Source organism: Vidua chalybeata, chromosome 3, assembly GCF_026979565.1.
Source record: "Vidua chalybeata isolate OUT-0048 chromosome 3, bVidCha1 merged haplotype, whole genome shotgun sequence".
Classification (NCBI taxonomy): domain Eukaryota; kingdom Metazoa; phylum Chordata; class Aves; order Passeriformes; family Viduidae; genus Vidua; species Vidua chalybeata.
The window spans coordinates 53,060,969-53,087,514 of NC_071532.1; the positions used below are offsets into that span (position 1 = coordinate 53,060,969).

General features: G+C 36.6%; 1 protein-coding gene across 6 annotated transcripts in view; it reads right to left on the bottom strand.

The window, feature by feature from the left end:
• ZDHHC14 (zinc finger DHHC-type palmitoyltransferase 14) overlaps nucleotides 1-26,546 on the bottom strand; it is a 94,202-nt gene that overhangs the window by 35,450 nt on the left and 32,206 nt on the right. For 3 of the 6 annotated variants that reach the window (XM_053938286.1, XM_053938283.1, XM_053938281.1), the window contains exon 2: nucleotides 5,837-5,997. In XM_053938286.1, coding sequence (XP_053794261.1) covers nucleotides 5,837-5,997 — 161 coding nt within the window. Of the gene's footprint in view, nucleotides 1-5,824; nucleotides 5,998-26,546 lie in introns of all 6 variants that reach the window. The other 3 variants (XM_053938284.1, XM_053938282.1, XM_053938280.1) reach the window with 1 other exon arrangement.

Sequence of the window (26,546 nt, forward strand, 5' to 3'; positions counted from 1 at the left end):
GCATTTTTATTACCATAATTACAAAAACCCCATGCATGCAATTCATGTCCTTGCAGGACCAAGAGACCCGAACTGCTCCAAGAAAGATACTCCAAGTATTTAATGGAGATACAGCACAACCTAGCAACCTTCTAATGGGACAACAAACTCCACTTAGATTTCTCAATTTATTATGCTACAAACAAATAAGCGGTGCTGACGAAAAACAGAAGATGAAAGTTTGTATACGTATCACTAGGACTCTCCTGCTCAATCAAGAGTTGGATTTTTTGGTCAATGTTCCTAAGAACTTGAAACAGACAGCCTCTAGAAGGCAACCCTACATAATGAAGCTTGTCTCTATACAAGCTTCATAACCGTATCATGCAACGTTTGTTGACAACTTTAAAAGGACACAATTTCAATCTTCAAACAACATTATTTGAGAACTCAGTAAACTGAAACAATTCTAATGTTTCCTGAGGACTAAATGAAAAGGTAATGAAAAGAATCTTTATGTATAACCCATCACATCTGAAAAACAATAGAAAAAAACCAAAACAAAACAAAGCCTGCCAACAATGCAATTCCCTAAGAAATGTCTTCCTCTGTGTTTAACCACTTAAGGTACCTGTTTAACAGCTGACTACAGGACAAAAAAGTAATTTATTTCTTGGAGGGAAGAGAACTTTAATAAAATGCTCTTGTTTCCAGACAGTAATCTCAGGGACAAACAATACTGGGAACCTGGTTTAGACTGAAACCAGCAGCTACTAACTTAATTCTTCACATAGTTCTTCATCTGATAGCCATCAAGTGATACTGACCACATATTGCTCCTGACTTTAAGGACTTGCTGCCTTAGATTTTTCTGAAATAATGTATTATTTTCTTAAACGTAGTTTGAAGATCTTCTTGAAGCCTAAAACTTCATGTGAATGGTATGCTCATTCCCAGAAAGAAACATAATCTTTAGTGATTTGCTGAGGGAAAGAAGCATAGACAGGAAGAGATTTCCAAGACTTACCTGACACACAGAGTAATGTCACTATACTTATTTTAAGAATGTTGTTCAAGAGTGCAATATCAGGTACAACTATAAGCCTAGCAAGCTGGTATCCCACCTTTGTAAAGGAAAGGTATGTGCTCAGGCCATTGCCAGTTATATGAAATGCCTGTGCCGTGGCACGGATTTAATTTTATAAGGATATAATGAAATCAAATTGTGCATTTCAAAACAAATGAAAGACAAGCAGGGAATTTTGAAGAACTCTCAAATGTGGTCTTGAGCATTAGTGTAAATTGGACAGCTAAGACATAAAGAATTTGCAGTGATAGTGTGCTGCTGTAGCTCATACACTGAGTTCAGGGCTTGGAAAACACAAAAGCAAGCAAGCAGAAGCTGTCCTGTGAACTGGCCTGAGCTAGTTGTATGGATTAAGTGAGGAAGAGACACATAACTAAGGACAGCCTAAAGAAAAATCCAAAGCATTTTAAGGCTGGAAGGATAAATTACCATGACCATCCTTCCATTTATCTGCATCACCTACTCGATGCAAACAAGATTGATATTGTGGAAGAATTGTTAAACTTGTATACATCAACTGAACAAATGCCTTCCTACCTACAAAACCCATTCTCCTCGATTGGGTTATCCTTCTAAGCCTCCATATTCAGAAGTTTACAATTTTTCCACTTGAAGTGACTTAACACTGACCTAACCACAAGAGAGACATGTAACCGCAAAGAGGTTACAAAATAAGACTGCTCTTAGTATTTGTGTTTCCACTGAAGAAAAAGCTCCTCTCGATATAATATTTTGTGTGATCACAGAAGCCATGATTATATGCATCATGACAATAATGTAATTACAGCAAAGATACTCCTGTAAAAAATTACTTTTCAATTTTAATAAAAGTTATGATTGAAGTTGAAATACTACATCAGTACATTTGATGTTGCATTTAAAGAAAGAAAAAACATCCTGCTGCATTTCAGTGAAATTTTAGCACTTTTTTAGCAAATAAAGTTACCCTCAGTGATTTTTACATTTTATAAACCTCATACATCTAGTTGCTTTTGTTCTAGTACGTTATATGAAAACCCCAGCAAACTAGAGGATTTTAAGACTTTTGCTTCTCCTCTCTCTCAGGCCAAATGCACATATGTATTAAATATTCTTACAGGTCCTGTTTTACAGATTTCTCTGTTTAGCTGCCTTCCTCTAGAGTTCCTACATATGTTGTGGAAAACCAGACAGTGAACTAAGCCCTCGTCACCACTGGGTAGCCCAGAATGTCACTTCTTCTGGTTCATGTAACCACTCTTCTTCTGACATGCCCCAAAAAGGATTTTCCCTTTTTGTCATGCCACAGTGCTAACTCAATCTGTTTGGAAATAACACTCAACTCCTCTTCCTGCACTATTCACCACTTAGACCCTTCCCCTTAGTATTTGATTTCCACTTGTATTCATGCATTTTGTGGTTTTTCCCTAACGTTGTTCAAACTATTTAAAATACATTTTAAAAAAATCAAACCCAGTGATTTTGAATTTCTCCATATGAGCACCAACTTCAGAGTTAAGCATAGTCCTCATGAGCCCACAGTCAGTCTCTGTTTGAGCACTTAGCATTTGCTGCTAGCGTGTCTTTTTGAAAAGGTACTTACTGACATTGTGGCAATTTCATCTAGAACTTATTTCCAAAACTTATATAGAAAGAATCCTATGCAGGACATCACCAAAAGCTTAAGTAGAGTGAAAAATTAAGCACATCTTCTGCTTTCCCACCAAGACAGTTACTCTTTCAACCAAGGATATCAGATTGATTAGACTTGATTTTCTCTTGAAATTCTTTGTTGCTTGAGACTTGAATAGCCACAAGCCCCAGCCCTTTGACAGTCCCAATTCTTGTAATTTGATCATGTAGCATGTCTTTCCAGACAGAGAACAGTTTCTAGTGATAGAATTGACAGTTTTCTATTAAAGCAGAACACTAGATAAACCAATAAAGATACAGTATAGTAGATTAACAGACTTTTAAACTACAACTACTTACTTTCTTCTGACCTGCTCTTTCTATCAGCTATCAGGAAGCATACAAGTTATCTTCTGAGATCAAAGCAGTGTTGAATCCTACAGATTGTCCTCTGCTATTTCTCATTCCCCAATTACATAGCACGCCTTCAGATTTTCTTTCTTCCTCTGACCTCTAACAGAACCTGTCCTGTTGTCTTCTACCGCTGCTTGCTGATTGTAACTGACTTTATTCTCCTTCTGCCTTTCCCAATATACTTGTGCCATCCTTTTATACTGACCTTTAGGAACTATCTCCACTTCTGGCACTACTATCTTCTTGACTACAATCAAATACAGTCAAAATGGCCTCTTATTACACTTCCCAACCTTCCTCTGTATGAGGATAGCTTAATGATCTCCATTAAATACAGTATTTTTGAATAACAGAAGTTCCTTTTGTTTTTTGGACAATTTCTTTTTTTTTTTTTTCAGTTCTTTTCACTTTTTGTTTTTTTTTGTTTACCTATGAACACAGCAAATTCTCAAGAAATAACTGCTTTCCATTCCTGCAGGGGGTAGAAATAGCAGCATCACAGCTCTGTTAGTCGCCCATTCTTCACCTGAAGAATGATGGTTCTACCTAGGCTGATAGGCTAGGAAGAAACATTTTTTGCTCTTAATATGACCACCCTGCTCCCAGAAAGACACCTGAAAGGACAAAGTACTGTCAGCTTCTTTAGAAGGTCTTATTTTGAGAACAATTCTTCCTAATCAGCTCATCCTATTCTAAAAAAATCAAGTTTGATACGTTTCAAGAGAACTTCAAAATAGCATTCTTAAATCACAGTTCCTTGTCTTGGGACACAACTGTTTCTCAGTGCATCTGTAATAATTTCTGGTAGGCTGCTTCCCAAAGAGACCAGTAGGGCAGGGTAAGGCTCAAGTACCTAAGAATGGTTTGAATAAAGTAAAAGCCACAGATAGGACAGGTTACATAAACACATTTTAGAAAAGAAACTATTTGGTAAAGGCATTATTTGTAGATCAGTTATCTGAAGAACTTCCTTGTCTAAAATAAATTACTGTTAACCTTGCACCCCATCTTTAGAAGGCACCTTAAGTTGAAAGGTACAGCAAGTTACAAGGCAATCCAGCCTGAATGATAGTTTTGGAAAATCTAGTCTTCTTTTCAACTGCAGGAGCCATTCAGCTTTTCCTGCTGCACAGATACCATTCCACTAGGATATATCTTTTACGGGCACATTAAAAAAACATACTGTAACAGTACAAAAATGTTGCTTTCCATTTCCATTATTGAATCCAGAATCACAATTTTAGGGCAGAATGATTCTTATAGCTGCCTAGCTTGTTCCTCTATTAGATTTGCCCTCAAGTCTCATAAGCTCTCACGCTTGGGAACTCCACATTTGCTGGCACTGTAATTCCTCGCTTCAATACTCCACTGGCCCTTCTTAGAAGAGTACTACCTTTGCTACTGCTAAAGAAAAGACAATGGCTTCGATCAGCTCAGCAGCCTCAACCTCTGAACAGGTATGCAATACCATTTAAAAAGAACTGTAATTTGTAAACACAAGTTCTGAAATTGTTGCACACAGGAACATTCTGACTGTCCTCTCTAGTATATTCAATTTGTAATTTTAGTTTTGCATTTTGCCAAAACTCTGACAGATGACAACATAAAATTATTGTCATGAGCTGCTTATTTGAAATAGTTTATTTCCTGACCTAGATCAATATTTCTGTGAACAGAGGTCAATTAAGCAATTCCTTGAACAGGAACCTGTACTGGTGTTTTGGACTAAAGGAGGTACCTTATTCTAAGTAAAGAATTTCTCGAAGGATATCAATAAAAGTAAACCATAAAACTGGTTACAAAAAGGTGCTAAATGAATGCTTCATTATATTTTTCCATATTTTTTATGCACTTCTGAAATTCAGATGAATAGCAAACATTTTAATACTACTATCATAAAAAGCCTAGGACTGCACTATGGTATTAAACATCAAGGATGTTGCAAGTATTTCTCTTGTGCTTGCACAGACCTGTTACCTGTCTTTTCAATTACATGAGTGAGCATTTCTCTGAAACTGCTTCAGAAAAATGTGACTTTCACTGACAATGATATCAAAGCAGATATAGTAGTATTTAGTAAGGTTGAGTAGCCTACTAAGCACACAAACCCACTATTTATGAAGCAGCTCTGCAAACTCATCGTGTGTTTTCTTATCCAGGTGGCACATTTTAGCTATTCAGCATATTTGTACCTGTAGAAGTCCCACTCACAGAATTTAGTTAACAGTACTCCTGCTAAGTGTGAATTGCTAAAATCTAGCTCTCTAATTTAATTATGCTGGCTTTATTCAAAAAAAGTAACATTTTTACTGTATACTAACACAGAGACTTTTCCAACTCTTTTGCAATATAAATAACATAATTAAATTCAATCAAATTCTGAAAAAACACTGTTTTAAAAATGCACAACTGTAGATCTTTTGCAGTATCAGCTTTCTTGTCAAAAACACTTCACAAAGTATTCTCTTATGTACCACAGAGAGATTTCTACCAGGCTTGCTGAGAAGTATTTACAGTAATAACTGTCACTGTAAAAGGCCAGGGTTATGTTTACTTTCTTGGTGAAGAACTGATCAATCATCTTTCCACAGGAATCACTGCAACGTCACCAGACACTACAGCCTTAAAACAATCACTGTGGCAAGGTAGGAGTAACTCCTCCCATGAGCAGAGCAGCACACTGCCTTCACACAGTACATGCACCCTCGGGAGGAAAGCGAAGAGACAACAGACCTTCGGTGTTACCTATTTGTCTCTCTAGATCTGCTGCCTCATCTGGTGTTGCACGGGGGAGGACACCAGGATCACTGAAACTAGTACGCAGCAGGGTCCCCATCACGAAAAAGAAAAGAATCCCACCAATTGCAGGTATAGCAGGCGTAATCTTCTCTGACAAATATGGGCAACTGGAAAAAGAAAAAGAGTCAACAATCAACAACACATAATGCAACTTGCTCTCAAAAACTGTTTACCTCTATAAATGCACATGAAGAATTCACTTTCTTCTCTTGATACATTACTTGCTTTGGAATCTTTATTGAAGCTGAAATTTCTATGTATATGTTCATGACACTTCTGCAATTTTTCGTAACATGTTCGATATAATAAAGGCACAAGTAGCATAATAACAACCTCACTATATGCAATACACATTTACATAAGAAGATAAAATATTTTTATCACTGCATAGTAAGCTTATATATTTCTTCATCTGCTGCCCAATTACATAAAAGTAAATTGGGCAGAGAGAGGAAAGGGGAAATAACCTGAAGAAGCCCATAGCATGAAGAAATAAGCCACACTGAAAGACATAATTAAGTCTATAAAATGGATTTATCATCCACCAGAAAGATGGTGTTCACGAATATGCCATGCATTCCTTTAACAGTCTTGGTGTATATCAATATTGTAACATCTCTACTGTTTTTCTTTTTTAACCCATTTCTTGTAACTTAGTAAATGTGTATACTTATCTACAGAGTAAGAAGAATGCAAATGACAGTTCAACACACCTGGGAGCAAACAATCCAAGGGCAGGTCTATGGCAACATCAACAGCCCTTGACCAGGGCAAAAATGGCTCTATGTTTACCAGATTTACAATACACATGCAGGGCTTAAGACTGGATTACAGTTTAAGCAAATTTTCCCCTGTGCTTCATATATGATTAAATCAAAATGGACAGAAACACTGGAATCCAACCATTACACAAATATAAGTCTCTCTTTACAGCTCTGCAAAAAGAATGATATGAACGCTTGGACATTACAGAAGCACTGCAGCACCATCTTAGAAAATACACAGGCTGAAGACTCTCTTCATAGCTCTTATATTAAGTAGGTGTGGGTAGAACACCAAGATGGCTTCATGTACTTCTGATGTCTGCGTAAGAAGTCATAAAATAAGCCTAAAAACAGATGTCAAAAATCAACACGTTCTAGGCCTTAGGGCTTCATCTAAAGTTTCCAGGTATCGATCAAGTTTAATTAACGTTATCTTCCCTATTTCTGCTGACTGCCTTAAATGATGATTCGGACGTGCAAACTTTTGCACTGCAAGTCAGATAACCTCAGTGGAATGTGAACTCTAAGCAAGCGATGACAATGTCAGCTCCACTGTCCATCATTTCTGCAACAGGACGGGGAAAAAATGGAAACACTTTCATACCAGCTGCCATGTACAAAGCATTTATCTCCCTGCATAACCCTATTAAAAATACTTGGCTGCTTCACCAAACCTAGGGGGTTTCATGGATGCAGTGAGTCCATATGCATTACATGGTGCACACCATAACAAGTGGAAATCATCTCTCCCTACATTAATGCAATACTACAGGTGCAACAAGTTACAAAAGATTAAAAGGATAACTGGGTATTAAAAAAAGGTGAGGACCAAGAGATACTGGGGTTTCACATAACAAATTGAAATACTAGGAAACATCCTTCAAATGTATGCTTTTAGGAAAATCTTCAAAGATCCAGATTTATGAAATCAGTGCTATCTAAAGGAAGCAGCAGCAAAATGTAAGCCTTGGTAGCTATAAGCCTTGCTCCTCTCATGTTGGGAGAAGCCAGGCAGAACGAACAGCCAAAGAGAAGCTTTCATATTGCATGAATGTCCTACTGCTCAATTTATTTCTTGCCACAAAGGACTACTGAAATCAAAACCACTGTAATGTGCTCAGAGAAGAGTACAAATAGGCTGCAAGAACATATTTTTAAAAGGATTAGAGGGAACGTGTACATTAATGAACACTAAATATAGCACAGTTCTCTCACTCTTCTGTTGCATTATTCATTACACGAACCCAAGAAATTGCAACTGTGCTGAAGTGTGTTGACTAAACAAGAGCTGTATGTGTGTGAAAGGTAGCATGAGATAATCTCAGGGTAGTGCAGTAGGGACAGTACAATTTCGACACTTGCCAACACAAAACCAGCAATGGCATTACATACACAAATTCTCACTGATACTCACAGGATGGAAACTAAGAGCCATCACGACTCTAACATTTCCTTTTAACAGTAATTCCATATGAAATGGGTAGAACGGAAAAACTGATGTGCTGAAATACTAAGAAGGAGCAATATTGCTGAGAAATGATGTTTTCAGTATAGTAAAAAAGCATGGAAAAATCTCTCTCTGCCTTGCTGAACCAAGTCCATCTGCAGTGAAAAAATCCCCACCCTCAAAGCCCTGTATAATCTTCACAATAAGCGAGTGTGAGGTAATCTGCTTTGCCTAAAGTTGCTTTCAAGGTTTAACAACATGTATTTTACCACCTTTGACTTAAAATTAATTCAGCAATAATGCAGAAAAGACTGAAGATGGCATCTTTGGGAATAATAGCCAAGTAATATTCCACCAATTAAAAAATTAAAATATTCCACCAATTAAAAAATAGTTTAAGCTGAGAAACCGGTTTCTTACTCCTCCTTAGAGAGACTCAGACAGTAAGTCTGGGCAGGACCATTTAATACAGTCTGATTTATGTACAGACCATATAATATTACATGGGCTTGCAGAGAGCTCAATGACATCTCTCCTTTAAAAACGTCTAATTAATTTTTAAAATACTTGTGAGATAAATCTAAAAAAACCAAGCCAAACAAAAGCCAGCAGATACCATTAGACCTTTTTTCTTCACATTTGTTTAAAAAAGGGGGAAAAAATTTCTTACTTCTCCTGAGTTATTAAAAAATCTATTAAATGTGCCTTCAAATTAAAACCATGAATGTTAGCTCAAAATTGTGAAAAAATCTGTAGAAATACATTTGCATGTTTATATATTTTATATTTGTATGCTTATATAACAAATGTATTTGTACAGCTACATTAAGTCAATATTATTTTAAACACTTCTAGTGTTACTACTTTTAGAATTGTCAAATACTGAACACAGAAAAATATTATCCCTCATGTTTGCTCAGATTCCTTAATTAATTTATTTGAGGATGGAAGCTTTAACTGAGGGAGGAAAGCTTCAGGCAGCAGCTTTCCTCAGATATTACAAGAAGTATCTTTTTTGGAGGGTATTTTCAGTGTGTTTTTAAAGGAAAGATTAGTGGGTATTTCCTGACAGCAAATTTCAGAATCTTCCCTGCAGAGGGACTCCCTGTGCAGAGACCTGCCCACTGCCAGTAACACTTTGAAAACAGCAGAGAGCTCCAGGACAGATGTCTGTCCTACCGCAGAGCAAGCAGCTACAAACTGTTTCCAACTGGCATTTGGTAACGACGAGATGTGGACTGGCATCCTCAGTTTACATCTCAGACAGGGTAAAACAGTTGTTTTTAATCAGCATCTGTAAGGACAGCAAGTACTGACTAGGTCTAATACAGAAAACACATTTTTAGAAAATATTACTAGACCATAGACCCCAATAGAGACTGTTACTGTGAAAATAGCTTTTTCAGACAAAAATGTTTGGATCCGCATACAGCAAAATGTAACATAACTTGAAGTTTTGAATTAATTGAGAACTTTGATACTTTTAGCCTTGCTTTTTGCTTGGCTTCTCAGCTGCTTTTTTGAAGCATCATGCGAAAGTTTGCATGAGTGTAGGAGGGAAATAAAATCTGGTGGAAGACTAGTCTGTCACAGTTCGATAAAAATAAAAACACCCTGGCACAGAGGAGATAATTATCAAGCATCACCCCTGTGAACAAAGGATGCAGGGGAAGTACAAAAGCAACTCTTACCGCCCAGCAGCCCTGGTAACTGTGTAACCACACTCCCTGTGGCTACCGAGATCAGCAGAAAAATACATATAGAAACTGTGCTGAGGAACACAGTCAGAGTCCTACAACACAGAAGCATTGTCATTAGAAAAGGGGAGGAAAGAAAAGAAGTCTCCTGAAGGCCTTTCCTGGAAAGATGACTGCTTTCCTGAAAGGTTCACTGACAGTTATTCACTGATGGGGAGACTCAATAAATGACAAATCTATCCAGTATGGGTATTTGGAGAGAGGCTGAGCCTGTATTTTTTTTTTTTTTAAGGGTTTTATACATTGAAAATTTAAATTAATATTTGCTCAGATGGCATGCAGAAAACAATAAAAGTACAAATTTCATGCAAAGATGAAATAGCTATCAGACTTAATTACACTAATTAAAAAAAAAAAAAACAACCCTACAAGCTTGGTTTGCAAGACTGCTAAGAAGATACTCTGTCAAGCTGTTCATTAATATAAAACTCTTTGTAGCAGATACAGGAAATATAGGAATACAGCAGATATAGGAAAAATATAAATATAGTTGAGCAATGTAACAAAGAAATAAAATTATTGTCCCTTTTCCTACATCATCAGCTTCATTTCTGGTTTTACACGTAGTGCCTGTTCAATACACCAGTGGCTACTGGCATGCAGGTGATGTCCAACAGAAGGCAGAAGGCTGGCACTGTGCACCCTGGGTTCAGCTCCACGTGTTACAAGTTAACATCTAAAGGAGACTGGGCTGCTTTCTTTAAACTAGCCCAAGGGGTTTGCTGTTTCTCCTTCCATTATCATTTATGGCTCTTCTCAGCTTACCCTTCCTTTCAACTCCACTGCATCATTGCTCCAAGCCACTGTCCCAAACTTCTGCCCTTATGCCAACACAAATCTTCATCAGGTTCTCTTGTGAGCGAAGTTAGTTTACTAACATGTATGAAAATGACACTATTTTTTTTACCTCTCTTTCTGCCACTCTAACAAACCAAACACGCACTTGAAAAGGATATTGACACAAAGCAAGGGAGAAGGAAGCACACATGAAACTACAGGGAGAGGGAAATTTGGACAGTGGGAGGAGACCTAGTTTCAGCAGCTGTCAGTAAGGTTTTCATTCAGACCACAGCCTCTTGTGAAACCATGTTCTAACCTTGACCTCTTCCAATTTAGAGATGGCAACAGAATACCCATATATAGACAGATTAAAGGCAAAGCAAGACTCTGGGCTAGAAGAACAAAAATAGTTTAAAACTTATTTTTCTAACAATAAGTTACCAGTGCAGCCAAGGACATGCATGAAGAGCAACACGGGCAGAGGAAGACGTAAAGATGGGCAAAACTTGAGGGCACAGCAAAAACCTTGGAGGCTGCTGCCTGATGAAGAATTTACAAAGATTAAACAGGACAAAGAGAATGATCAGAGTGAAATACTGTCATGTGGTTTGGAGGCTTCCTTCTTTTTACTTGTTTTTTTCAGAAGCATGCTGCTGACACACAAAAATGTGGTATTATTTGAGTATAGATTAGTCCAAGTAATGTAAATTCCTAACAAGATTAGTTAAGGAAGTTTTGCATTAGTTTCCTACATCTGCTTCATTCTTTTGTACAGCTTTTAAAATCCCCATTGAATTGTTTTAAGGAATATTAAGGAACACATAGATTAATTTCAATAGGATTTGAAATTTACTTTTATGAAATTAATTTATTTCATTATTATTTGTTTTGAGCTTTCTAAATCATACACTCTTTCATTTTACAATGGTAAAGCAATTTCAAAAACTTTTTTGATAAAATACAAGACAAAAATCACTCTTCTGACAATTTGCTTCATTTTAAATTCAGGAAATCTGAAATGTTGCAAGCATGTGAAGACTATGGAAAACAGAATAGCTGTAAAACAAAAGGCAGAATGACAACAGGAACAGAAGCAATAGCCAGAATACTACCTCCACATCATCTTAATAATCTAAAATATTATGTCTTAATCAGAAAGGCATATTCATTGAATGGATTCAGATGAGAGACATTGTCAATTTATTCTCTATTTTACAGTATCAGATACGATTTTTTTTTGATACTTGCTATATTTCTAATTCCGTTTCAAATTAATTCTAATTGAAAATAATTTTTAAGTGGAAACACATATAAACTAACAGTGATTCTAGTGTGTAACTAAGTATCCTAGCCTCTACCAGCATGTAGAAACGATTACTTAAAACAAAGAAGATTAATATGATGAAATCGCACACATTACTGAACCAGCATGATTCTTAAACCTAATAAGGCAAGTGCTTCATAGGTTCACTCCAATCTACTACAAAATAAAATTAGCTTAACATTACCCTGAACAGCAAAAGCTCAACAATTGGTCTTCGAAGTTTGATGTAGACACTGATGTAGACAGTTTGGTCTTTAAAGATGCTCAAACCCATGAGCAATTACTAAGAATGAGGGACTTCAGGGACCTCTCTCCTCTGGCTCAAATCTGCAAGCATTCAATGGAACTCCTTACAGCACTGACTCCATTAAATTGTAACGCATTACCATTGAAATAAGATTTACACTGGTTGCATTTGGATGTAGGAGTTCAGATGAAGCAAAGCACTGTTGATTAGGACATTGTAGAAGACAAACTCTCTCCTACAGGTAAAGATCTCAAGATCTCTAATGTAGCAGATATACAACAATCAAATGAACAGCCTTACATGACCTCCCAATTTTTATTGCTACATTAATTAATTCTAATGATCCACTGTCAAACTCCAAAGCTGGAATAAATACAATGCATAATGCAAAATGAACCTGTCTGCAAAACAGATATGATTACTGAAGCTCCTGCAAGGGCAATTATATCTCACTTTGTTCTAGAGGTAAGGAACATCTTTGTTTTACAAAACACTATTTTAAAAACTTTGATTCTGTCAACTGCTGGCCAGAAATTTCCAAGCAAGGTAGTAAGAAAATGGGGAATGTCTACCAAACTGGTAGATACAGTGAATGTCTGACTTATGAGAAATCAATGGAAGTATAACACATCCTCAAAAGACAAACTCAGAAAAGGCATAGCTTCCAAACATGCAGCAAACTGAAGTCTTGCTTTATAGCTATTTCTGTTCCCTGACTAATTACTTACTTGAAAAACTAAAAATATATTTGTACTTAAATTTTCCAGTTTTGCATACATTGCAAAGTTTGGTTTTCATAGTCTAAGACCACCAATCAATGAATTCCACTAAATACATAAACTTGTGATTTCTTTTAAACAGCCCATATAGAACACTTTCTTTCCTGTTGTGCTTCATATTGCTTCCTTATTAATTTTTATTATTTCCTGTTATGTGATTTTATAACTAAACCATCAGGTTAATCCCAAGTACTAATGAACTGAAATGAAAACTGGGACAAAACAAGCGGAAATGCCTTACGCCACAACTAAGTCCCTAAAGGAGTGTGAGCTTTGAAATGATTTTTCACAGGATCCTCTGGAAACTGAAGCACACACAAATAAGCTGCCACCAGTTATTGGACTCTGAGCTTTCAATGAGCCATAGTTTGTTTTCACTTTCCCCAATCTATAAGGTCTAAAGGCTAGATGTAAAGCCTAGCTCTTGCTAAAGGGCAAAGGCCTGTCAATGCAATCCCTACCTCTGGCCACGCTCCACTGTCACTTACCCTGTATAGCACAAATGAGCTGGCTAACACGGAGTTAAACAGAAGAATTGTTCTTCATCTGTTCCCTTTTGCCAAAAAAAACCAAACTCACCAAACTAAAAAAAAACTCCCCAAAATATTCATTTTCTGTTTGCTCAATTTCCTAAACAATTTAATTCACTGTGCAATTAATGAGTGCCAGAGAAGGAACACACAGAAGGCAGGATGAAGTTCAACTGTGATTTCTAGATCCACTCAGCTGCTATGTGGAAATCCCACCCATAATCATAATATTAGGAAAAGTGGATCCTATGTCTTATTGCCATGATTTCACCTGGCAGGTATCTAAACTCCACACAGTTGTTCATTTACCCTGGATTATTATTTTATTTACTCTTCTTCTCTCTGCAGTTCTCTGTATCACAAGTCTTTTGTATAGAACACACAAATGAACTTTCATCTAAAATACAGGAAAAAAATATTTACATTTAACTTCTCAGCAAAAGCCACTTTAATAAAAGCCTTTGAATATTCATTGAAAAGCATATACAGCACTTCCTAGGGCTCCTTTACTTATAAAAATGGAGAACTGATAATGCTACCCAGGCTACATATCAAAAGTATATATCACATTGTTATAAATAGAGCAACTGGAAACATAAAGCGAGGAGGAGGATAAAACCAAGAGAGCTTAATCTCCTCTTCCCAAAAAGAAGCAGAGCTGAGCAATTCAGCAACTTGATCATAGGAAGACTCAAGAGGCTTGTTTGTAGTAACTTCACTGCCATGGGTCTCCACAAGTGCTGAAGGAGTTTTACCTGAAATGGCATCCTATGCTTTCTCCTGCTGCCTCCTCACAGTCTCATGTGAATCTCTTGTCCCACACTAAGCACTCATTGGAGAGGCAGACTGACATACTGCAGGCTACTTCAGACTAAAAAAAAAAAACCAACAACTAATTTGCACTCATGATTCCAAAGCAGTGCCAGATCTCCATATCTAAAAATGGGTCAGTTTAAATGTATCAGCTTGCAAAGACCAGCTTGAGGCAAATAATTTATTTAATAGAAAAAATAAAGCAAACAGTGCTTTATCTACACAGAGAGCATCACCACTACAAATATCTGGATTAGCAATATAATTGAAACAACTAGGAATAGCCGTTGACTGTTTTGCCTTAAAATTAAGATTTGGGTGCAAGTCACAGAAGTCCAGGCATGAAAAGCTTAAGAAATACATTGCTTCTGCTTTCATTTGTAAGAAAGATTGCTTCTGAATCACCAGAGTTTAACAATGTCATAGCATTTAATTACCTTCAAGGATGTGTGCAGAAAAGACTGCAGTGTTTGAGTAATGGAACACTTTTGTCTGAGTATTTCCTTTTTTTGGAAGACGTTTAAATGCTCTTTCTAGAGTTCTGTGTCAAATACTTATCAAACCTAGATAAGCGTGTTCAAACTGAAAATCAGTGTCTTTATCATATTGTACTTTTCTCTGTACTTCCACAAACATATCACTGAGGGGCACTTTCCTCTTGGGAAAGGCCATTGACTGAAATTATTAATTTCATATTCTCTTCCTGAACACTTCTATAATTCACCAAAAGTTATTTCTACCATACATCAGTGCTGTATTAAATTAGGTGATTAATAATTAATAATTCTGTATTAAATAAAGATGATTAAATCATCCATTTAAATAAGAAAAAACATATTCCAGCATATTTTCTCTTAAGCCCGCAACATCAAGAAATACAGATCACAGAAAAGTACAATGAAGTTATCACAGAAATGTTACTCCAAAAATTAAAAACTAAGGATGAAAATCATCCCTGTAAATGGTTTAAAGTTCAGGGTATCACAGAAGATTCTGTAGCAAGTGCAACAAGAAAAATTTCACATTTAAAATAATTATGCTCTTCACACAAATGTTACTTAAGAACTACAGTTACTTTACAGTTACATGACATACAGTAACCAAATATTTTGACTGCTAATGCATAAACCAGATCTGAATGCAAAATGAACAAAGAAATGCCCAGTTTTTACAGTTTCTTAAAAATATTTTATTCAAAATTCCCACTCAGTTTTATTTTTTTTTTTGTCATGTGCAAATTTCCTCCACTAATGCTTCATTGAGATTCTCAAGCCTTTTCCCAACTAATATGCTATTTTGTCCAGTAATTATCAAACCCCTAATTTTAATGTAAACCAAAACAGGATTTCATGTAGGGGAGATTAACAAACACAGGATGTTACTGCTATCCTTCTTTGAAAGTGTAATTTAGTTCTTCAATTTAACATCTGTCTATTTTTGTCAGACTGCCAAAACTCTTAAAAATTATCACAAGAAGGTGAAGCAAAGAAAAGGCCTTTGTTACATCCACTGTGACTATAAATTTCAAATTCTTTTCTTCTTGTAACATTTCAATTATGCAACTTGCTAGCACCTGTATATGACATGATCCCCACTGAAAGAATACTTTTTTTGCTAGTATTTATACAGACATCAGCAGACAGCTTTGCAAGTGGAATGATGTGAACTTTCTCCTTCAGGCAAATCAACCATGAAAATCAGAGAAAAGCTCAGTTACTTCATTGTTCCCAGAATATACTCTCTGGAATTGCAACACAATATTTATTCCCCATCTTTCCACTGTCAAACATGTTCTGCTGTCCACCTCCCAGTTTCAGATGCTGACATAAAAACCATTCCCACAGTCACTCTCAACCATGCAAATACCACACCAAGTCCTGCTCTTCACTTTGGCACTTTTAGATAAACAGGAAAACAGTGGGGCCCAAAGCTAAACAGAAATGGAAATCTTTTGAATACCTAAAACAATTGCACAGAAGTTAAAATAAAACAAGTATTGCAACTGGCTGTATAAAATGACATCACATTACAGCCTATATCTCCATAGTGCACCATCTCTAAACGTACATCAGCGATGTGCAACCTATTTCACTGAGTCCTTCAAGCATTGATATCATGAGCTCCACCTTTTGCTCCGGTGTCCTGTCTTTAACAAATTTTGCAGCTTTAGCCAGTCCCTCAGACTCTCTCCTGGCTGAGAAGCTGCCTGGGCCCTTTTGCCAAATCTAAATGGACATATTCCTCATGCACCCAAGGGTAGCTGCAGATTTTACAACACCCCACCATTGTCCCAATTTATTTGGGGATATTCGCAACTGAATTTAAAGAGAAGCTGCTATCCTGGGTTAATCAGTGGTTTCATTCACAGCAACACAAACCTCCATACTCTGGAGGAAGATCCAGAGTCTGGTAACTTTCTACAGCTTCTTCTAACCTGTCTTTTGATTGCATCTCTTCTCCATGGCAAAACTTGCCTTTCAGGTTGGCAGAACATACTACAGCCAAAGACATGAGCTACATGGAACTAAGAAGCATGCTGATCATGTCACTTCAAATAGCTACACTAAATGAAAGGATAAATGACCAATGTGTTGCTTTTCCTTCCTTTCTGTGTCCGTTACATGACAACAAAGTTCAGTTTTCAGGTTTGTGCCCAATTTCTGTATAGTTTTTCTATGAAAAGGTGCAACAAAATGCGGATTTATAGCATTTTCTGTCTGCAAGTGTTCAGAAAGGAGCAACTCTGGTGCATCTAGCTCCTAGTTCTAAAAATTACACTAAAGCTCATGGTGAATAAATGACAGAGCAAATTGTACATCCAACACTGCAGCAGAGTAAACAATTTCTACTTACAAGTAAAGGACAGACCAGGAGCACAAGCTTCTGTTTCTTCACAGGTATACAAAACCCCTTTTTCCTAGATCACTTCCATTCTTTTCTCATATTTGACAGTTTGTCAGATACATTTCTATTCTGTCCATGAAGTCAAAGCTTACACGGATACAGAAGATTATGATGAGATTTTGCTGTATGGATGAAAAAAGGACTGAAGACTATGCATCTTGTAAAAACAAGACATTATCCTAAACCACACTCTAACCTAGAGAGAAACTTCTCTTTCAAATTTATGTAAATTAAAATGCAAAACATTACATTTTTGTCCTGAACTGCAATACAACATTAATAACCTTCATGTCCCAAATACATACTAACAACTTTGCTTAAAACATGCAGAAAATACTAGGGCTGGAGGGAAATAGAAGTGAACATGCAAGAGCTACGAGTGCAATTATTCTATTCAGAAAAGCTACAAACCTTAAAAGAGCAAGCAGCATGGCAAATACCAGGTCACCAGTACAGCTGTATTCATTCTCCTTAAAGATTTTTAATGCAACTACTCTTGAATTAAAATTCATAGCCACAAATTCATGAGCCAGTATAGTACAGTAATAGTACTGGTATCTGAATCCTCACCAACATTGAGAAATACTAAGATAAGAGCTCTCTGCAATTTTTCAGTCTGTCAGAATAGTAAAGAGCCATTAAAATGTAACAGTCCACATCTACCAACCCAGAACCACTGCTAGGCTTGTGTTTCAGGCTCATGTACTACACAAAGGGCATGATCATCTCACTGTGAGCATCCTCAGGACAGCACAAATCTCCCTGTTTGAACATGAACACATTCTGCTGCTTCTCTACAGCAGTGGTAATTATTCATAGCATCTTCAGCTGTATTTTGTTCTGTAACCTAAAAAAAAAGTAAACACTTGTTCTGAAAGTCTGTCCTACCCCAGGGTAAGGTTCCAGGAAAAGGACAGCATTTAGGAACATGATTAACACTGACTGTAATAGAACTTAGTGCCAACATGAATCCAGTCTTTGAGAGACTTTTATTCATTCGTACTTTATTAACCCCTTCTCTCTAATTCATGGAAACATACATACAACTGACAAAAATAATTAAAACATCTGTAGGCACACTGCCCTTGACAAAAACCTCTCAAGGTATTTCTCATATGGTACTGAAGAGCTAAATTATATATTAAATCCCTATGCCAAGGTAATCCCTATGCCAATCAGCAAAAGTAAGCAAAGGGCAAACAAAGGCCCTGGCAGCATTACTGGCCAGAAGGAGTCTATTAGAGTCAAGCTGGTATAGGGAAGTGTCTAGATTACAAAATAAGTACTGAAAATATTTTTGAAGTATATGGCGTAAACCCCCCAGTTGTTAAAATGCTACATTAGAACCCTACAGTGCAATCATCTCTATTTTGTATATGATGTTATAACATTCATACTAAAATTAGCTAAAACTATATATGCATTTCAAAACAACAAAGAAGCAGTCCTTATTTTTTTAACTACTCTGCAGTCAGATGCTTGTAGCTTAGCCAACCCTCTGCAGCTGCTTCGACACCATGCCAATGTCTTCACTTCCTCAGCCTTTCTATCCTTAGGAAACAATCTCTGGAGACCTAATGAGAATTGCACAAACAATACTGTATCCTCCAACTGTTGCTAAATGCAAAATCCATCTTTGCTTCTTTTGTTTCTTTTGAAGGACACTGAATGTGTGCACTGGATTTCATTTTTTGGTTGATGAAATATTTTATTTTCTTTCAAAGAGGAGACAGATCAACCTAAGAAAGGCCCATTACAATAGAGGTCAGAAACAGTTCAGTGGATGGGGCAGGAGACCAGGAATTAGTAAAGTTGGCTTCCTGGATCAGCCAGCATTCTGTTGCGTGACCTTGTGCAAAGGCAATTCACTACACTACGATCCCTCTCCTTTTTTGGAGCATACACCTCTCCAGGACACATTCAAGATAAAATTATGTGCCAAATCCTGTATGACTATAAAAATTCCCCTGGTTATTTATTTTTATTGGGGGATTTTTTTTGCTGCCAGTGAACCCTGATGATGGTCTTGGATACTACTGTACAAAAACATTGTCCAAGAAGCAAGCAAATCAGCTGGAATCTCTAGGTAATACTGAAATACAAATAATTACTAACAGGAAACACTGCTTGGCTTACACAATACATAGGAGAAGAAAAAGGAGGAGGACTTAAAATAGAAACTCCATATGTTACTAAGCTGATTATTAGTTGTCTCATTAAAAAAATGCTATGGTTACAAAAAAAATTAAGAAAATTTATCAATCCAAAAGTGTCCCAGCTTCTCCTAAAAAGACAAGGTGATTGTCCTTTATATGTTTTCATCTTGCTTTATAAAATTAGACAATTCAGCTTCAAACAAGAACTTTACTGGTTTTCAGATATATTTCATAGGAACCTGATGCTGACAGACACATTAGGAAGTCTCTTTCCAAGTACAGGCAGCACATCTTTGTCAATATTTTAGACAATATCTCTAAGGAAAGTACGAAAGTACTTCAAAGTTTTGGGGGGTAAAAAGTTTCTAGAGATATCTGAATTCTCTTTTTTCTGTGGAGTGAATGATATTGAGAAAAAAGCATGTTCCAAGAAAGTAATTTCATTCAAAAAAAGCCTTAGACTTTCTGAATTTCAGGATCTGAGCCTTGAAGCAATCAGATATTATCTATCTGCTACTGTGAAGAATAACAGTAATCCATATAGACCAAAGTAATTTCCTCCATCACCAACATGCTGAGAGTAACTTTTTGTTGACAGTCCAAATGAAGCTCCTCTTCCTCTCAGCCAGGTTAGTCATTTCCACTCCTGCCTTGTGCTGACACAATGTTCCAGGGTGTAAGTCCTAGAGTGAGAACTGAAATGATTGGTTGCTTGTTTTTAAAATTGCTGATTTTCATTGTTTAGAGTTGTCTGTGATTTATTGTTGATTGTTAATAAATAGATCACCAACTTTCAAAGATGTGAAATAATAATCAGTTAAACTGTAAACACAGCTACAAGAGAGAAAAGCTTTGAAATATTTTCAGGGAAAAATCAGACACCTCCATTTAATTTGAGGCACAGCACAGGATTGACTCCAGCACAGTAAGTACTATGTAGCAGCACTGAACTTAAAGGAAAGCAACAGACATCCACAGATAATATGAATAGGTGCTTTTAAGCAATACTTGCAGCCCATTATAATTGAGACGACTGATCAAAGAAATAAGCCAAAGCACATAAAAATCCCTAGCCCTTTCAACATTTTGCTTTTGAACTCCACAGAATTTTACAGACAAAACTTTTTTGAAACAGAAATTCCAATTCCACTCAGCCTCTTCAAAACACTTATCTAAGTTAAAATAGGTCATCATCTGCAGAGATATGAACTATATTTACAAAGCAAATTCTATCATTACCATCATAAGGGAAATTTGACTTTGCTCCTTTCTCGTGTAGTTGATTTTGTTATATAGCAGTTCTCTGAATCCTAGATAACGAAAAAAGTGTTGGTATTATATGAGAATTACTGCTACTTGATATAAGATCTGTTTAATTTGCAACTTCCTCTTGTGTCAAGCAAAAATATTAGCTGTATGATTCTACTTAGTAGAATTTGAATCTTCTTGGGATAGAACAACAGTTAAATTGTTAGTGTTGATATGTAATCTCCATACTACAACATATAATTAGTGATGATACTTCAATAACTGTATGATTTCTAGGCTTAAGTAAATGATAAAATAGTCCTATGATTCCATGGGTAAAAACCTCCTACATTGTCAAACTTCCTTTATTTTCCACTTTCCTTCTTTAAATCCTGAATACAGACATCAGGCATTTTGCACCTTCTGCTTCCAAGAAAAGCACACCTCCACATCAGTCTCTCCAGCATGTACTGTTAGAAATCTCTGCTTAAGAAACTGGGCAAATCTGTATTTGTTCCCAATGCCTGTATGAGTTGATTAAATCAACTCCAGCAAACACAGAATGAATCACATGAGCCTAATCCAAAAGCCAAATGCTCAGTGCCATCTCTAAGATGACACAAACACCTCTAAATTGGGAAAATTAACACTGGAGAGGGACTCCAAATGGACTCAGTAGTGATGCTTACTGACCATTTGAGCTGTGAAGCACCAAAACACCATCCTTCAAAACTAATAGCTTTCCTTAGTTCACAGCCCTTTCCTGTGAAAAGATGAATCCCTGTGGTCAGTATTGAAGAGTCCCGAGTGTTGGCTGTCCTTCCACCCACCACGTACATTATTAGCCATGAGACACAGATAGCAGCCATAAAACAGCACCTTGTGCTCACAGTGAAATTAAACTTTTAAAACATGGCTATCCAGGGATGCATCCTGATAAACAGTTCTTATAAATAAAAATGCAACAAATTTTTTTATTCCTACTTAGGTAATAAGACTATCTCAGCACCTGACAAATATTTCAGTGCTCCAACACTGCAGACTCCAGAGGACAATTCCCTCTGCTCAGCAGTGAAACAACTACGGAGACTACACCTGAGAGCCTCTTTATACAGAACGATGTTGTGACTCAGTGGTTTCAATTATCTCAAACTAGCAGGAAAGAGCTATATTCCAGGCCTATAAACCTATAATAAAAGAGAAAAGAATAATTTTGGGGGGAAAGGCATTTTCAATGCAGCACTGACTGAATAGCTTCATTTTTGTTCCTTTCAGCACTGCTTCCTTTCCAACAAAAGCAAATTTTGAGTGACAGGAAAGTACATTTCCCTCTCTGCCCTGCAGCTCACTCTGACTGTGCAATCAATGGCAAAGTCTGAAATGGGAAAAAAAGAAACCCACCAAAACCCAACAGCGCAGTGAATGATGAATGCCATACAAAAATACATGTACTTGTATGGCCTGGAGCTTCAGAAAAGAAAAGAAAAATCCCTGAAGAAATACAAATATCCAAAAGACAGACAATCCTTAGTTAACAAGGTTTTTTTTTAAAGTAGTCGTACTAACTACCTGCACACCACCACTACTGTTTTGTTAAGGGACATGATATTGAGTAAATTGGGTCAACACAATGGCAATGACCTGCAAGTGCCATCTTGTTGATAAAGTACTAAAATACAGTTCATAAAAATCCTCATCTAGTCAGACTTTCATGTGTTATACAGGTGACACTTCAGACTAGATTTGTGCATTATTTTAACCAGCAACACTTCTTTTTCACTTGGTCAAACAAAGCAGAACGGAAAGACACTATCACCTGCACTTTGAATTTAGTCATGTCTCATTCACACTCAGAGTTGCATCATCTTAATTAAAGGCAGGACTGTAAGCAAGTTGAAGCAGCTTTATACTTTATAGGTAAATCACCCAACCCACTTTAGGTTAATTTATGTGTAATTCTACTCACCAAAGCAAAAATGTCTAACAGAGGCATAAGGAAGGAAATACAGAAACTCCCTGTATGCACAAGCTTTAACTTAAACTTGTTTTCTCATGAAGTTAGCACCCGGATTTCGGATCTTGGAGTCCCAAAGAGTAATAATGGAGTTTTGTTTTCCATACCCATGTGAAAGCTGGATACACAGACACAGCATAGGGTTAAAGAATTCTCCAGCTACAAGGACAGCAGAGGAACCAATATGGATGGGAACTGTAGTCACTACAGGAAAGTTGATGAAAGAACCGAACCTGAATGACTCTCTCAGGAGAGGTTAGAAGAGTAATAACAAACATTTGCATTTGAATACACAAAGCCTGGAAGATACTATGTGAAAAATTAGAAAGAACAGTAATGACAATCCAGAAAACTGAATAAAGCGTCATATTAAACCAGAAATTAAGTAGGAAGTTTTTGTAACAAGTCTAAGAAAGTAGTTATATGTTACCATATGAATAGCAGGCAACAAATAATTGCATTTTGAAACCAATTCTGACAAGAGCTCTGAATTTGCCTTAATGATCATAAAACGTGCTTAAGAATGCACTTTAAAAGGCCAAACTGAAGAAGGTAAACAAAGTACAATGAAAGTCTCATCTCCCACTATTATTCTTTCCATATTTACTGATCAACTGAGGTGAACGAATAATACTTACAAAGAAATTCCTGCTTCTTGTCCTATCCAGACACACATTGCCTAATTCAAGATCCCACACTCTTCGCAAAAACACCCTCACAGTGACCCAAACCCTTATTCTACTCCAGATTGACAAAAACCTCTACCTCATCTAAATCATAACAGGAGCCCATAAAAACAGAACAGCCCATTAATATAAAAGACAAAGTATAGAGAGGAATTTCTGGAGAACATAGTCCATTGCATTTGCCAATACAATCACATTTTTACCATAGTTGCTTTGGCAATTTAGATTTTCCACATATAAGTCAAAAAGCCAATATGAAGTGGTTGACCCTCTATTTGACAGCCTGTTTCAATGATTTTTTTCTCAAATTAGTACACTTTTTAAAAGCAGATTACTGATTGTAGATTACTACTACAGTAAACTACACTAATTTATTAAAAGGGCTGCTATAAAGCAAATTTGTTTTAAGAAAACATATGAATTAACTTCACTGAAAACAGTTGTTTGAATCCAATTTTCAAAGAAAAAAAAATATGTTTTTCAGAAAAAAATATAAATGAAGAAAAAATGTAAATTCAGTCATACACAAAATAAACCAAGGCACACATAATAGTAAACGAATCTATAGATAACAGAAAGTAATGGATCCTACAAATTACCCCCAAGCAAACAATTGTTGAAGTCTGTATCTTTGATCTATAGCAAATAAAGTGACTTAGGGAAAGTCTAGGCTTGATTACAGTTACTCAAATTTACACATTTTTTGCTAAGAGCTAAAAATATATTCTTGATGAACTCCTGAAAACCTGGGAAAAGCTCACTTATATTAAATAACAATCTTCTTATTAATTATTAACTTGTATAAAAATAGTAAAATTCTATCTGTAAGAAACTTTAATAATAATGTTAAAGCTGCACATTTAAAGACTCTTAGCCAAAAGAATTATCCTCTTCTAATTTTTTTTAATTTATAGGAAACTAATACTAATCCTTAGATTAAGAGAAGCACAGAAATAAAAAAAAAAAAATCAACCAAGAGCTGAGGCAGAAAATTATGTTAGCATTTCGTACGGAAAGCTTCACAAGAAAGGATTAGTGCAGTTTGTAAGAAACTCGTTCAGATTATTTATAAGTTACAATAGGCATATTGGTAAGATATGTAAAATATGAAGGCTAAAAAGTCCAACTTCAGTTAAAAGAATTTTAAGTCACTGTAATGTACAAGTGGGAAAAGCTATGTTTAAAAGGTGAGGTCTAAAATCTGCAAGTCCTAAAAAAAACCCCATGAGGCAGAGATCAAGGAATTCTGATCCCTTGCAGAGCAGCTTTGGTAGGACAAACCAGCAATATGGTTTTGAAATGCACAAAATTAGAACTTTAATGCAGGGTGTATTTGGAAAATGATTGCTCTGTAGCATGAAAAAGCAGAGAGACTATACAGACAGAGGTGGGACTCTACGTGACAGAAGGAGTCAATTAGTCCTGCTCTGCCCACACCCCCTGCACTGCCCAGTCCTGCTGCCCACCCCGTGCCAGGAGCCGGCCCAGCTCCCTCTGCAGCAGAAAGGCTGGGCAAGGCATGGGCAAGGCATGGGCAAGGCATGGGCAAGGCATGGGCAAGGCATGGGCAAGGGCGCTTCCAGCTGCAGCAGCTACTGCAGGAAATCACAGCCCAGTCCATGGAGCTTTGGAACCGGAGCACGGGAGAGGAAAGTGCCATACCCACAGCAGTGGGAGTGGATTAGAAAGATCATGGCTCTCTTCTGCTAACAGTAACCCGACATCAGATTGTCTCAGCTGAAGAAACTGCTGCCTCACTCTTTGAAACAAACACCCCAAAACTTCTGAAGTTTGCTATTTTTTTCAATACCTATTTTCATATTCAACCTTTGCCAAGGCTTTGCAAGTGTTTTTACAGAGACTCATTTTGATATTCTCTGGCTGAGCATGAATTTCATCCCCAGTAGACAGCCAACATGAACAGCATTTATGGTCTTTTTTTGTAGTACTACATTTGCTGTCTCACTCCTATTTGAAAAAATCCTGCTGTAATAGCAGCCACTATTGTAAAGCAGTAAGCCATTAAGTCATCATTTTGCCTCAATATTTCATTTTGCTTCCTCAAAACCACTTCAAAATGTTATTTTTACTCATGGTATTGCTAAATAAAACTACTAAAAGCTTAGAAAAAATGTTCATTATAAATAACATTAATTTCCCTCTCAGCACAACATTACATCATGCTGCTACCAAAGCAATCAGAAAAGCTGGCAGTCACATACCAGATACAGTAACAGGATATATCAAATACTCCACAACACATCATGTTAAATATCATCCAAATTGAAGAGTTTTTTAGCTACAGAAACTTAAAATTAGTCCTCTATTAAAGCTTCCAAAGGTGACAGCCAAGGTTACAGGACTTCCAACTGAGATTAGATACCTGAATTGTGTATATGAAATCTTGACTGCTCACCATAATAGGAAGCTTCCTTGCAAAACAGGGCAAAATAGGAAATTAAAGATGTTTTGCACTAAAATCCATCCCCTCATGCAGAGTCACAGAATTTATACAATCTCTAAACTATTCTGAAATAGCTGCACATGTAAATCTCACAAGCCCCTAGGAATCTGCTAGACTTCTTTGTCTTCATATGTCTTGAACAAAAATAAGAATCTAATATCATACACAAGTCTGGACAGATACACATGCATACATCCTATACATCTGAGTGCACACACCCGTACACACACGTGTTCTGACCCTCATGGTCCCAGGGAGCTTTGAAGTGCTTCCAGTGTAACTGTATCTAGCTATGGAGCAACCCAAAATCTAATTTGAAGTTTTATCCCTGGAGAACAAAGACAGGTGACACAGGCATTAGCTAGTGCAGGGGAATTTGAGAAATCTGAGGAAGGAAAATGAAAAAAGGTTCAAAGCAAAGGCTTAGCACTAGCAGTGCCAGAGTCATGCTTTTTTTAAACCAACTGTAAAAAGCTGACCTAAACCTCTACAAAGGGGTAATACGACAATACACTGAAAAAAATAATATATTAAAAGTCAACAAAAAGAACCTTGCCACTTCTAACATTAGCTAGCTTTAAGTCTGAACTTAAATCAGTGAGAGTCCATTCTAAAAAGAGAGATTTACAGCTGTATCTTCACACCATGGTACTACTAATCATAATATATATGGTACTCAAAGGAATAAAAAATATATTTGACCTGAACAAAGCTGGAAATTCTTTTCTCTCCCAGGAAATCTG